General features: G+C 30.2%; 1 protein-coding gene across 1 annotated transcript in view; it reads right to left on the bottom strand.

The window, feature by feature from the left end:
- LOC111620998 (HEAT repeat-containing protein 1-like) overlaps positions 1-16,488 on the bottom strand; it is a gene marked incomplete at its 3' end in the record, with an annotated part of 49,565 nt that overhangs the window by 21,037 nt on the left and 12,040 nt on the right. Inside the window, exons 9-13 of the mRNA XM_023363031.1 lie at positions 15,592-15,811; positions 14,161-14,253; positions 12,418-12,500; positions 10,661-10,842; positions 10,453-10,583 (exon numbers count right to left, since the gene is read on the bottom strand). Of these exons, the coding sequence (XP_023218799.1) occupies positions 10,453-10,583; positions 10,661-10,842; positions 12,418-12,500; positions 14,161-14,253; positions 15,592-15,811 (709 nt within the window). The remainder of the gene's footprint in view (positions 1-10,452; positions 10,584-10,660; positions 10,843-12,417; positions 12,501-14,160; positions 14,254-15,591; positions 15,812-16,488) is intronic.

The following is a 16,488-nucleotide window of genomic DNA, read 5'->3' as shown; positions in this document are numbered from 1 at the left end:
TATATATATAGTTTCTCAATCATTTATATTTAACATGCAGTGAGGTTGAAACTGCATGCTACCGTTTTAAGTTTATAGTAAATAAATTAGAATAAAGATAACATTTATTAATCCAATTACTTACTCATGATCTGATAATATTGCTTCATGTTTCTGCAAAATTTTGTTAGCAAGCTGAAAATAGATAATATCTTTTCTGGTACATTTTTCTATTGCATTTTGAAGAAAATTTAAACACGCCTTTCTCACTTCTTCCGAGTCCGATGATAATGCAATTAAAAGTGAGAGAAACACTAAAATAGAAAAATTTTATTGAAATATATTAAAAATAAGACAAATCACTTAATTTCTTAAAAGAAAATGTAATAAACATGTCCAGATTTATTTTAGAATCTTCTAGAATAGCCCCAACTTAGATAAGTTTTTCTTGTAACCCCTACTTCTTTGTCAATGAAGAGTTATTGTGCTTTCTGATCTTTTAGTAATATATATAACAAGTGTTATGGCGCTACTTGGCACTATTTTGCAGTATCCCTGGTTAAAAATTGCTGCCTTAACTACTTGGTCAACTAGCAGTCACTTTTGATGGATCAGTTATGCACGTGACACGAGAAATGACATTCTGACCCAAACTACCCATACCTGACGCAAACCTACCTTAATTATGAGAATCTAAACTGAATTCAAACTCAAATATCCATGGCCTTATTTTGTAGTGATCTCACCAACTTAAAAATCATAATTTTTGAATGGAGACCATAAAATTAAATTTTTCTATATGATAAACAGGCTGATTTATCCCAGGGGAATGACAGCATGCAGTTTATGTGAGGTTATACATTCCTCTCCAGAGGGTGTTAAAAAGAACAAAATAAGTTACATCACATGACATCTCGTAGATGCTAGTTTTTATTCTACAATTGCAAAACTGTACGTTACTTCAAAAACCATAATTATATGTTTTATTTCTACATTTTGTCTTCTTTGTAACAATGAAGTGTAACAATGAATTTTGTGGAATGCTGAAAGTGCTTTTTTATATCTATTTTATTGTAATTTGGTCCAAAAATGCAAAAATAAACATATCAAATTTCAGAAACTGGCAATAAATTATCTCAACTTAACCATTTTGTATGAAATTTGAGAGAAAAGAGTTACCTTTCAAGATCAGGATAGAATAGGAAAAACTATTATTTTCAGGCAGATTGTCAGTGCAGCTGGCATTGACTAACAACTATTACTATTAATGTCAATAAACTGCTAATTGTTTTATTACCCTATAAAGGAAACCTCTTCATGGTTGTAAGTCAGTCAAATTACAATGTTATTATTTTATTGTACTCAGAAGAATGTTTTCTTTAATATTTATTTAATAAATAGCTTTTTATATCTAATTCATTTTATTTTTTAGTCACAGTTTAACTGGCATACCGGTAACCATGGGAGGTTTCCGGCATGCCAGTTAAATATAATTTAGAACACACATATATATGTTCTAGATTATTTATATGGGATGCTTGTTATAAGAAATTGGAATGGCTTTTATAATATAACTTTTTGCATAATAAGAGGAGATAAACTTATGCCTAAATGAATGTTGATTTTGACTTTAGTAATTGGCTATAAAGCACAAACATCCCTTCAGACGAACACTTATAATAATCAAAATTAGATGTACTATATAATATGGAATGGTGCTGGTCATGTTGGCTCCTTATAATGTTGACAATTAAAAACAAATGGAATAATTAATTAAGTTTCCAAATATTTTGAGGATAAATGTAAGAATTGTCATCTTTTTTCACAGAAAAGCATCTTATTAAATCTATCATTTCTTTAATTGTTGATTATAAATAATAAATTTTCAAACTCTGAGCTAACACAATTATGTTATTCTTATGTCGAATTATTTGTAACAAATTACAATTCTGTATTCTTTTTGTGCATTGTTTACAATATTCTGATGACGAGAATGTTGGATCTTAAAAAGTACTTAATAAACAAAATGCCTGACCTTTGAAAAAAGGTTGTCCTTGGTTTATTTATTTATAATAGCCATTCAAATTAAACGAATACTTAGTATTTTTAAAGTATATTTAATATAGTTTTTTTCTATCTGAATAAAGTATTGATTTTTCAAATTAATTCCTATTATAAAAGTATATTTCTCTATCTACATAATAATTATTTTATAATATGAAAATAATAATTAAAAGTTTTTTCTTTTATTAAAAATAAATTAAACGAACCTGTAGAGCCATTATCGAATATCCAATCTGTAGATTCTTTAGACTTAGAAACAATAATCCCTGCAGTGATTAATGATCGTATTTGCTGGACTGAAGAAATAGATAACAACAAATCCTTACTTTGTAACTTCAAGAAATTTGTAGACCATAACGAGGACAGAAACATTAATTTATCTTTTAAAATAGGTAGTTGCAGCTAGAAAAAAGAAAAAAATACATAAGATTTGTTAATTAAAACTCTTCATATATGCACCGAATAAGTATAGTACTTGAATATTCGTAAAATTTTGAATAATTATTACATAAAATAATGGTTAATCTATAAATATCTAATTTTTTCTCCACAATAAAACCTAATGTGTGATGCCAGAACATTATGAACAATGTCTGGCCCAATTTTGCCTATTATAGATGGGTCATACCCACAATACAGTTGGCTAGCATAAGCAAATGAAAGCATATGGCAGCTAATATTAACTATCCAATGTAAGTCTTGAGAGTCTGGATTAGATTCAAACCCAAATTTTTTATAGCAATGAACTAATGCCTAACTGTCCACATCATTTGGCTCAATTTTGTATTAATATCATATAAATTAAACAGTTGAACACATTTATTTATAGAAATATCAAAACTTGTATTCAACGTGAATGATTGGTTTTGTGAGCCCACAAATTTTAAAGGGGATTTTCAAATTGATGTTAATCATTTTTCCAAATAAATATCCCCGACAAAAAAAAAATGGTGAATGACACTTGACACTTAGCTGTCAAAAATGCTTCGTTAGCATCAACATTTGACGATCACATGACAACTTTCCCACAACCATAGTATAAAAGTGTGAGCTGCTGGAAGCTCGGACAATTCGTCATAGGAAATTATAATTGGTGATAGTGCTACCTCAACTCCCGGACCTCCATACAACGGACCCGATCCAGCAAAAAGGAGAAGACACTGATTGAAAAATACTAAGGACTCCTACCTCTTCCATACAGACAATGTTTGCCATATCGACTCTCCGTTATTAAAAAGCCATCTGAAACGACAACATGGGCAATCTTTGCAGACTGTTGCCGAGAAGTGGTCAGTAGGGATTAACCCTTGGCCCACGGTATCTCACAGTTTGTTGATACAAGATACCAGCACATTAACAGCTATTTAGCTCAAACCTACAATATTTTACCTAATATACAAAAGTCTGGTCTTTGGTGGAGGTGTCATAGCCAGGAACAGGACACGACACATTGTAGAAATTAAGAATTTCTAATATTTTTACTTAAATTTAAATCATGTTCCTCAGAATGGCATTCAAACATCTCGCAATATGCTAATCTTTGAATGGCAAAGAATAAGTTTTCACACAAATTTAGCAGTTAATTGTAATATTTTATTAATATATCTATTTTATGTTGATATATAACTGATTTCTTATGCCCTACAAATTCTAACAATTTTATTTGTTGTTTCAAAAGCTGTTGTTAGTACACCAGATTGTAGGTTTGAATCCAGCTTCAAGACATGAATATTCGTTATAGTCTGCATATTGAAAGAATCAACTTGGGTATTAACCAACAAGCATTAGCCATTGATCACTTAGTTGTGGCAAGTTACTTCCGGTTTTATCCTCATTTGTTAAACACATCACCACCATTATAAACCTGCTATAAAAGAAAGTCCAAAAGAAGGAGACAAAAAAGAAAACTTCAGAAACAATAAACAAAATCATGTCAGCCCTAAGCCGCTAACCACAAGCAGACTATAATCCTCACTCAAGCACCCAGTGTTACGAAAGCTTCACATTCTGGTATTGGAATATGAGGAAGTCTGCTATAGTACTTGTTAAATGTATGATTCTTTACAGTTAATACATGCTATAAATAAAATAAAATTCACACACAGCCCAAAATATTAAGCGAAAGGTGCTAATGTCATTAAGGAATGTGCTGATTGGTTAAGTGAAGTGATATCACACGTGACATTGCTCCCAAGTTGATTCTTTCGATAGACAGATTATAGATTTAATAAAAACTGTGATTTGGAGGGGAGAATATTGAACCCCATAACGATCTGTACGGTTTCTCTATGCATAATGATAAAATATTTTATCTACAATAAATTTTAAATAAATTTTACCTTCAAAAATTCAGCAAAAAGTCGTTGAAATTCATCCTTTAAAGTGGAATTTACTAAATTCATTTGTTCAGTAAAAACATTAAAGAGCTGCAAAAGTATTCTCTCTTTGTTCTTCAATTCTGTAGATTCCCAGCTTAGCCACTGTGCTGTTTTCTCTGTTTAAAAATAATTTTTCAAATTTTGAACAGATAAATAAAATTAAATACATCAGAATCCTTTAATTGTAATCAGCAGTGATTTGATGTGAAGAAAATTAGCATGTTCTGAAAAACAAATTCAAATATAACATTTCATTTATTGTAATCAAGAGTTAAATTTATCATCATTTTTGGGTAAACAGGCATTTTTTATGATGTTTTTTCATATTATTATCTTCAAGTGACAATGCATAATCATATCAGCTATCATTATTAGTCTATATATATATATTCACTTATACAGGATATCCAAAAAGCTACAATGCAGTGAGGAATTTGTAATGACATTAATTATACACATGGTATTACATACATACAATGCCACTCCTAGCATTAGCAGAATTAAATATGATGCAGAAGAGATAAAAATTTTGAAATCAACTCAAAATGTCAATCGCTTGTACGATGAAGAATACTTAAAATTTGGATTTACCTGGACCAGAAATTCAGATTGTCTAACTCCTCTCTGCATTGTATGTGGAAAGAAACTTGCAAATAGTGTGATGGTGCTTGCTAAATTAAAGCGTCATTTTTCAACTGAACATAAAGATCTTTCATCAAAAAATAAAGAATATTTCAAAAGGCTTCTGGAAATGCAAGGTAAAGAAAGAAGACAATTTGAAAAAACAATGAAAGTAAGTGATAAAGCTCAACTTGTATCACATAAAATTGCTGAGTTAATAGCATTAAAATCAAAGCCATCCACAATACCAAAATCTCTCATTTTACTTGCCTGCTGTGAAATAGTGACAATTATGTTTGGGGAAGAAGCAAAAAAGGAAATTTTGAAGATTCTGGTATCTGAATATCAAATTTTACTCATTATTACTGTCTAGAACCCTGTAGAACAAGGCTGCCCAAACCCAGGCCCACGGGACACTTTGTAGCCAACAGATTTGAATTTTCCCACCCACAGTAGCGGTCAGCTGTCACCACGCACGATGTCATGCTACCAATAATGCCAACTGCCACATGATTGGTCGAACACGGAATGAACTATGACTTGAGTCACCGCCATACCGCTGTTAATACCTAACCTATGCATTTATTACACTTGTTCTATTAGTTTTGAGTCGACTTTTGTGTATTAAAATTAAATTGTTGTCACCAAATATTGAAAAATTATAGCTAATAAGCCCCTTCATAAGTCTCATTGATGTATTTTTAGATAGGTATTATTATAGGTATTCTTATAGATAGGTATTATTATAACATGTGCAACTTAAAGCTTTGTTTGATTCAAATACCTATCTATTTATAGAAGAATCATGAGTGTAAGCAAGTATGATTCACTAGGTGGCCTTCCGGCTGACATATAATTGAAATATAGCCTGCCTCCAAAATGAATTGGGCAGCCCTGGTGTTGTAGAAGATATACACTACCATGATACACGGACACTCCCCATCCCTCCCAAGTTTTTCAGCTTGATACTTTCTGATAAACATAGCAATGGTAGGTTAAAATAACCAAACATATAATATGATTTTCATTTTAATGTTCATCCTTCTTACTTTTTTCCTAGATAGCAATATAAGTGAGTTCCAAATTGATTACAATAACTGGATTCTGCTGTATATAATTAAATTTCTATTATTTACAATTGCATCTATTGTATAATAATTAAAAACATAGATTTACCAAATTCATATTTAATACACTTGACTAAAGAATTTAAACAATATATAAGCAAGTTCGAGGGAAATTTATTTTTTCTCGACTTTATCCATTGCTCCATCACTTCTTCAAAACTATCGGCATTCTTTAATGAAGATAACTATTAAAATAATTTTAAATATTACTGTTAACCTTCTGTTTTATATTTATAATTTAAAACATTAACAATAAAATTTATTTAAGCTTACTTTTTTAGTTTTTAAAAGGAAATAGTAATATTTTATAGCTCCAAAACCAATATTTAGTTGATTCTCCTGTTTAGCTTCGTGCTTTATCAGGAACTCATAAACCAGAGCAATAATTATATTCAAAGGCAACTCTTTTGCCTTCAGATATGATGCTGTTTTTGTGAGATTAATCTTGAATGTTAAAAAAAAATTATTATTTTTAATAGAAAATTATATAGAATAGTATAAAATATTTTAAACTACTTAAATTAAATTGTATTATGGTAGAACCCCAATTATTCAATGTTATGTGAACCAATGCTACCTTGGATAACTGGAATCTTTGATAAAAGTGGATGGCCGTGGATTAAAAATGGATGGATTTTGGATAAAAAAATTACAAATGTGAAGAATGTAGACTTTCTTTCAAACACTTTCCTCCCTGGGGGCATTAACAGGGCCATTTTAACAAGCCCATTACGGATACATATACCAACCCAATGTGCATATGTAACAAGTTTACAACCACTGGATTATATCAGGCTATAATATCACAATTATTTTAAATTAATTACTAAATAATTTGTCACTAGAGGGAGGAGTAAGGTGCCACCTCTTATTAGGTTTAATAATTATAATTAAATTAAATAATTTAGACAATTCTGAAAGAAAGGAATTGGCATTTATTATTATTTTATTTAATTTAATTATTAAATCTAATAAGAGATGGTGCCTAATGCCTTCCTCTAGTGACAAATTATTTAGTAATTAATTTAAAATAATCATGATATACTAGCCCAATATAGTCTAGTAGTTGTTGGCTTGCCCATTATGGATTCGGCCAAGCCTGTAATGGGCCAGCCAGATGGCATATCGGGACAGACCACCCCTGAAAAATTCCTGGGATTTCTTTCACATTAAAAGTTTAGCAATAAAAGGTAACAGAAAGGTAGTGTGTTCATTCACAAGTTAGCTGCAGATAATGCAAAATCTCAATTAACTGGGGTTCTATTATACATAAAAATTACTACAATTTTAAAACAAAATCTTTCATTAAAGTTAATGACTTAAGTTACAGTCAAAATACAAGGTGCATTCAAGTTATAATGCTTCCGATTTTTTTTCTCAGGACTGGAAACAGATAGAAACATGCAGTTTGTTTTAAAATATGTGTGCACTCGTGAATGTGTGACAGAGATGGTAGCACTGTATGGCACAGAACTTTAATGGCAGCGGCGAGAGCGAGGACTGTTTTTGATACTTAAAATGGTGATGTTTTTATTACAAAAATAGTGTGTAATCATTTGTTTTCTCCTTTGAGTGGTGTGACACCGATTGAAATTCATCGCCAGTTGAGTGAGACATTTGATGATGGTGTCATGGATGTGTCTAATGTGTGTTTGTGAATGCAACAGTTCAAAGAAGTCAGAATGTCGTGTGACAATAAACCAAGACAATCTTGGCCTTGCACCAGCCGGTCTGACGACATGATCAAGCGAGTGGAGAAAGTTGTTTTGGAGGATTGCTGAATGAGTGTGGAACACATTGTTTCCAAAGTTGGCATTTCTGTGGAATCCTGCATGATGACTTGCATGCAGGATTCCACATGACAATCCTGCATGAAAGACCTGAAAAGACCAGCACATCAGGAGAACATGATGCTGCAGTTACTTTGTGACAACAACTTTGAAGTGATTTCTCATGCTCCCTACTCACCTGACCTGGCTCCTAGCGACTTTTGGCTGTTTCCAACAATGAAAGACACTCTCTGTAGTCACACATTCACTAGCTGTGCTGCTATTGCATTAGCGATTTTTCAGTGGTCAAATCAGACTCCTGAAGAAGCATTCACAGCGGTAATGGAATCATGGTGTTGATGTTGTGAAAAGTGTGTATGGCTGCAGGGAGATTATGTCAAGAAGTGATACAAGTTTCAAAGTTTTCATATGATTAGATTGTGAGGAAAAAAAAATCAGAGGTGCACCACGTATATGCAAATATTTTTATTAACATTATATTTCACCCATTATAGGTTAATCTGATCCTTCGACACAGATAAACAATTAAAAGAAGCAACTTGGCTCAATTAACCAAGACAAATTACAAGAATATGGTTCAGATTCAAATCAAAATCATATGTCTGACCATCAGCTAACAGATTTTAATTTCTTATTTTCAATTATGATTATAAAAGTAACTTTTGAAACATTGATAATTTCATATATTTAAAATCCATTCATAAAATTAAAGGTGTTATTGCTCAATATACCAAAAATTCGAACTGAAAGACATTCGATTTATGTTTATATTCATTTGCCTTTCTAACTACATTCACACAAACTAATGTGTTTTAACGAATTCCACTTAACTGCAAAATAGTTTTCTAGAACATATCTTTATGTATGAAAGCCAAACATTCTATATTTTATAAAGTGTAAAATTAAGTATTGTAACTATCTACAAATTTACATAGGAAGACAACAATTGTATTCAAATTATCAAAAAATCCAGCAATGAGTTTTATAACTTTCCTGGCAAAAGAACACTATGACACTACCTCAAATTTAAAAACTGTGTGCAGTGATATCTGTTACTAGATTTTATTTTAAAAATAATTTTTATATTATTAATTATAATGAAAAGGCAGAAAGAAATCTGAGGGTAGAGATGAGTTTTTAAAAATATTGTAAATGCCGATAATGATTAAAATTTGCATTAAGTCCAACCCACCCAAAATATGATGTGTGACTCTCTTCTCTCTCTACCTTCTTGAATCTTATCCACCGAAATTTAATAGTATCAACACCCCCTTATATACAAGTTATGCCATATTTTGTTTATTAATCTTTACCTAGACACAGTAAACAAACTAGATTCCAACACACCCACACATTCACAAAATTTTTTCCCACTTAATTTGAATTTTTGGTTTCAGGTGTCTCAAAATGTCGAAATTTGCAAAAACCAGGAGACTTGAATTTGACACATTCCAATACTTTCTGTGTTATATACATAACAACCAGAAAAGTAAAATGGATTTTGAATAAAGTATGTAGTAAAACTGTCCTTTATTATCAAAGGGTAAAATCAATCTTTAATCCAGCAGTTAGTTATAATTAAATAACTGATAAAATGCAGCTGAAAATGTTTGTCATCTTCAGATAAAAGCATAAAACTAAAGAAAATAAATGAGCATAGAATATATCATACATGTGAATTCAAATTATAATTAAATAATAACCTTTAATCTAGCAATTACTCTATTCTGTTAACACAATTAGTATGTCAGTGTGAGTCATTAGTAAGATTAGTAAGACATTTATTAGCTGTAAAATTAACTGATAGACAAAAAACAAATTTTTCTGTATTCTTTTAAACACAGAGAGATATCCTGATGTTTTGTTTTTGGTTGAGTTACAAGTACTACTAATACAGGGTCTTTCAAAAGTAATTATATTAATTGTCATCCAAGAACATTGTAGTGTAAATCAGAATATTGGAAAACTGCTCATTACATTCTCAATCTGCCCCTCATGTTGCATGAAACATCCAACTAATACTTAAATTCTTTCTACACTCTTTACAGCACATCAATTGTCACTTCTCCCACAGCAGCCAAAATTCTACAGTTTTTCTTCAGATTACTTGTATTGCTCAATGACAAGTGATTCTACAGTTCTAAATTTTGTGAACTGCAGAATACAAATCATCATCTCTATTGCAGAGTCCCCATTTTCGTTTATGATGCTTCCTAGAGGTAGTAGATGACAAAACATTTGAATGCAGAAGAAACTCAGACAGTTACTGTATCAATTAGTGTACACTGCATATTTCTTATATAATTAACATAATTACAGCAATTTAAAATGGTATCACTCAGTTAGGAAGACCCTATATATTCTCCTGCAGAATAGCAACATGTCGGTAATGTATGACTTAAATGCTTTTTAAAAATAATAAATTTTATTAGATAAACATCAACAAATTAAAGTTCTTTAATTTTTATACAATTTTGTAAATAAATTTCTTACCAAAATTTTCCACTGTTGTGTTTCCATTCTTAATAGTGATTGACCAATCATTTCTATTATTTTGCAGTTTAAATATACAATATTTTGTAAATTTTTCTCTTCCATCATCTTATTTATAGTATCTACAGGAACTAAATTAAAAAAGGTATATAAAACTTTCGTAAAAAATATTTCAAATAGTACAAATTAAATTATTTTTAACATTTACCTGCGGCATCTAATAATAATGAGTAATTTTTATTTATATGCGATGTTAATATGGATTTTACAATTTTCAAATCCTTTGAATTTCTTGATATGAGATGTGAAAAAATAACTGCTAAAAACTGTACTTTATTTTCAAACTGATGATTGCATAAGAGTTCCATTGCTTTATTTTGAACTTTAAACCTGAAATAACAACAAAATCAACTATAATCTCTCTTAAAATTAATATGATAAACTTAAATACTAATTGAGTGATTGATTAATTGAATTAACACAAATCTGCTGCAATTTTGCCCATTCTGGGCAAACCTGAACAACAATGTCATCATCTAGCAAGGGTTAGAAATGGAAGGCTGTGATCTGATAATATGGCAAGTGCACCACATGGNTTACATTCAATGTAATAAAGTACAATCAATATATTACAAAACATTAAGTATTCTATTAAATTTACTATTAAGGATCAATTATACTTTAAAAATCTTTCTCACCGTTTCCAGGGAAAGTACTAAATACACAATTTCGGGATGTCTATCTTCCAATCTTGATCCCATTCTGGGCAAACCTGAACAACAATGTCATCATCTAGCAAGGGTTAGAAATGGAAGGCTGTGATCTGATAATATGGCAAGTGCACCACATGGGTATTATGCCAAGAGGTGCTATGTCTCGAGAGGACTCTATGGAAAACTGGCCCCTATTTGGGTGTTAAACATGAAAGGAACCATGAAAACTTAATGGGGTCAGTCCATATTGCAACTGAATCTTTTGCAAATACAAATCAGAAAGTGATGAAGCAGACTTCTGGTGATAAAAAAGTATTGTTATAAAACTATAAAGCATATTTAGAAGAGCATATAACAAATTGTTCTTTATAGTGATAAGTAGTTACTCAATAAAATAAATGGAAAAAAAAAAATATGAGCCTTCTACAGCAGGAAATCTGGGATTTACAATATTCCTCAATATCAAGGATAAGCAATGCTTAAAAGCATGGAAGGTTACTGCTAAATGAGCATTTTAAGCAGTACATAATTATGAAATACATATTTTTATATTTTATAACTAGTTTTTTTTATATTAAATTTCTTGCTTTACCTCTAACTGCTAATTTGAATTATCCTATATAAACACTACCTCAAATTTAAAAACTGTGTGCAGTGATATCTGTTACGAGATTTTATTTAAAAAATAATTTTTATATTATTAATTATAATGAAAAGGCAGAAAGAAATCTGAGGGTAGAGATGAGTTTTTAAAAATATTGTAAATGCCGATAATGATTAAAATTTGCATTAAGTCCAACCCNATATATATATATATAAAATAATAATAAAAAGTAAGAATTAATAGATCAATTGTTTAATAATAATCATTTAGGATAAAATTAAAATTTATTCCACATTTTTATATGTTGACATGTTTGCTCCCGGCAACACCTTGGAGTGGTCTAAATTGCAACATCGCACATGCCGACCCCTCTCGTAAGCATCACAAAAATTTGCTATGTTTCTCCCACAGAAAACTTTACTAATTGATTTTAAGAAAAAAGTTTTTCTATTATTTACTGTTTAGTTCTAAGAATATATTTTATCCATTGGTTTTGTATTATTATTTTGTTTATTAACTTTAAATTGGTACAGCACTTCCTTCTATCATATTATGCTTAATTACACAGCTAGATGCATCACTTCCTATGGGGGCAGTGAACATGTTAAACTATAAGAATTGCTTTTAAAATAAAATTTTAAAACTTACCAATCAGAATTTTCTTCATCTTTGTTAAATAAATCAACAAATATCCTAAAAACCACATCTTCAGAAACAATTTCAAACAAATTCTGTTCGGGGAAAAATCTTCAAATTAATATGACAAATAAATTTTAACAAACAATTGCTATCATTTTGTAATTATTAAGTAAACTGAAATGTTATTTGTTAACTTTACTCACATAATTAAAAATTTTAATGAAAATATAGTGTAAGTATTGGCCTTTTAGTGAAAAGGGAACAAAAGAAGCGCAACCTTGTCAATTGGACCCACAAGCAATTGGGCAATATACCACTTGTAAACAGACGAAAAACAAAAAAAGTGTCGGCTTTGTCAATTGGACCAACTGTGACCAGATTATAGACCATTTGCCATACGGTAAACTACTGAATGTAAACAAGTGGCAGACGTTTATGTAAGCTCCACTCTTGTCGGATGTTGGCAAACATGAGTGTAAGCTGTTTGGGCAAGAAAGGGTTGTGATTGGTCGTAAGTCCCCATCCAAAAAATCCTTAAATTGCGGGGCAAACGGGAGAGGAGAGAGAAGGGCAAGAGACTGGTACACAGTAGTCTCAGGCACTTGGGAAGTCTGCTCAACATAAAGATTGTTCTCCTCTGGTAAACATCTCAGGGACGGGTTTAGTGCGAAGACTAGACTGATCGTGCAGTTGAGCTAACTTCACAAGCTGACTGAGGCCTCTCCATAGTTTAATAGTTCCCAGAAGCCAATCTAGTTCATGAGGCATCACGCTTTGTTATCCTGTATATACTATGTTTTTGAACTTGTACACTATATCGAATCGTGATATACACAAAAACCAACTCAACGAGACAGAGTTTGGAAAAGAACTTCATTAGATCTTCACTTATAGGATAGACCAAAAGTCAGTTTACTTGTTTCGTTTTGCATGTTCTCTTGTGAATAGAAACCATATATTAAATTAAATATGCATCTAGCCCAAAGTTAACCGTATATTAAATGGTTATGGTTATAATTAAAAAAACTTAATATAATAAGCCTTTTAATTATGGCCATAACTGATAGGCTAACCTTATTAATATGTAAAATTTCGACTATAAATTCGACTATCTTCTATTATCAGAACTTATTATACTGGTTTTACAGATAATATTACAAAGATTAACAGAAAACAATTTTTATTTTATTTCGTATACCTGTGATAGGCTAACCATTTAATGTACAGATATCATAAACTAAGTTTAGAACAATGTCTTTTCCATTTGCAAAACTGGAGGAAAGACAATAAAATAATATATAATGATTAAAAACACATTTATTGGAAAAATATCCTGTCATGGAACCTTCCGAACTGTTAATCATTGCAACAATTAACTAATTTTTGGATTGCACCATGAACAACTTGATGCTTGATAGTGTGCATTCAGCCATTCTACAGCCATATTGTGCAAACATGCCTCAATATGCACAATGGTCATTTTGAGCATCTTTCTATATAAGCTTCATGTCATATGCAAGTATTAATGCTCATGTTTCCAATAAGCTTTATTTTCCATGCACCATCAAGTGTGACATCATACTTTTTCTTTCACATTTTTCTCAAAAACTATGGGTCATAGAGGTATGTATGTATTTGATTTTTAATTCATTACATTCAATGTAATAAAGTACAATCAATATATTACAAAACATTAAGTATTCTATTAAATTTACTATTAAGGATCAATTATACTTTAAAAATCTTTCTCACCATTTCCAGGGAAAGTACTAAATACACAATTTCGGGATGTCTATCTTCCAATCTTGATATGATGGTATTTTTTATAAAGTTTTCATCCGTTAGCTGAAACAAATGAAAATACTAATTAATATGAAAAAAAAATAATAATAATATCTGCAATGAAAAGATATGATTTAGCATAATATTATAATTCAAAGTTTAAAGGAAGGAGGAGTAACTAGCAAAACAATATTGTGAAATTAAGTTCAGTTATTTTTATATACGTCATGTGTTGTAAACTGCCTTCTTCCACCACCATACCAAAGAATGGTAATCTCTTGAATCATTTACCATGGGAGAGAGAGACATTTACTTCCTTCATCCACACCACTAACTCAATAACTCAAATTTTATGAAAACGTCAGTTGCTTCATTTTTGAATGAAACAAATCTAATCTTAAAACACTCTTGCTCTCTTTTTTTCTTTTGTTAAATAATTTGAAATATAAAGTTAAATTAATAGTTTTTGAATGGAACATCAAATAATAGGTGGTATCTCATCAAATTTTGTCAAATTATATAATACTTATCATTGTTATTTGATAAGCTGCCCTCGGTACATGATGGTTATATGACTAGAGTCATTTTCATTCATTTCAGGAAGGACAAAACTACAATGAAGTGAGAAATGGAAAATATTATCCAGACTAAAATACTTCCTAACATTCTAGTTTGATTCCAAACCTGGAGAGGGTCTGATGATTGGACAGTTTTGTCACAAAAAATGTTATATCTCAGAATAAATTGTACCCATTCAATTATTCTGGCATTCAGTCTTCTATGCACAACCATTTACAGCAGCAAAAAAGGTTTATTAAACTGAATAACTAACAGTTTGGTCATACAATCAACAATTGAACATTTTCCAATGAATAAGATTGATCATTGAAACAAAAACCCAATGAAAGTCGTTAAATACTAATAATAAAGTTTAATAAACCTTTCTTGCTGCTATACAAGCTTGTGTGAAGATGATTGAGTGATATTCTGTCACAGTTTAAGAATTATTCTAGCATTTGTGTTCTACTTATTCCTTATAGACTCAGTTAACAGTTATACTTCAAATAAAATTTAGAAATAATTACTTATAAGCTAATTTCCAACTTGACATTTTTCTATTTAATTCTTTAATTCAATTCAATTATTATTTTTTCAATTCTTTGAACAAACATTAAATACATTAATGATTCAAGAAATTGTAAACTTTATAATCTTTGTACTGTCAACTGTAGATAAAAGTAAAAATGCCAAAAAAACATTTAAATTGCAACTAATTTTACAAACCCTTTGGATTATTTCATTAGAAATTTTAATGCACAGCTATTCAGAGATAAATGGAGATTACTAATTTTTTTAAATTTGATGGTAAAATAATTAATCTTATAGCTTATAACAACTTACTTCTTTTTGTATGACTTTCTGAACAAATGTCTTTGTCGATACGATTCTAATAAAATCAGTCGGATGATTTACACCTAAAAACAAACTAACATTCGTGTCGGACGATATCTCGTGTTTAGAATTAGAAAGCGACAAATTTAAAATTTTCTGGATTAAACGACATTTTTTAGGCATTTTCTGAACATATTTTTCTAATACTTCTTCAATACTGTCGGGATATCTATATAAAATCAAGACGTAAAATTATTTATATTTATAAAATAACAATAAAAACATCAAATTTAATATAATAATCTCAACAAAATACCATTAATGTATCATAAATTCATTAGCATTATAAAATAAATAAAGTAAATTTAAAACACTAAAAGTACAATAAACACTAAACACAGAGTGGTCATATTTATACAAGTTGTGTGCACATAAACAAAGACTCACACAAATTAAGACTTGCTATAATTACAAGTGCTGCTCTACTTACGAGCATTCAACTTACAAACAATTTGACCATATGTCTAAAACTTACATTTTGTGTGGATTATCAAGTTCTTGTTGTTCATGGGATAGTACTATAGTTGGTCTTTGGCCAATAATAAATAATTGATGTGCTCTTTTTTTCATTTTTGAGCAAAATCTGAGGTTACATTGCCATTTGTGAGGTGGCATTGAAGCATTTTTTGCAATTTTTATAAACTTTTATGATTAGTGCTTCAAAAATGCATCCAAAACATAACAGTAAATCTAGCAGGAAAGTTAAATATACAAAGTGTTGCTCTATTGAACTGACTCATGAAAACTAAACTGGGTATTATAAAACTATGTGCATTAGGTAAAAAAACCAGCATTTAAAACAACTGCTACTAAGCCATAGTGAGCAGATAAATGAGAGTAATGTAT

This window comes from Centruroides sculpturatus, unplaced genomic scaffold (assembly GCF_000671375.1).
Source record: "Centruroides sculpturatus isolate CEXI.00-Female unplaced genomic scaffold, Cexi_2.0 scaffold74, whole genome shotgun sequence".
NCBI lineage: Eukaryota > Metazoa > Arthropoda > Arachnida > Scorpiones > Buthidae > Centruroides > Centruroides sculpturatus.
This window is presented reverse-complemented; position numbering and strand designations above follow the sequence as displayed.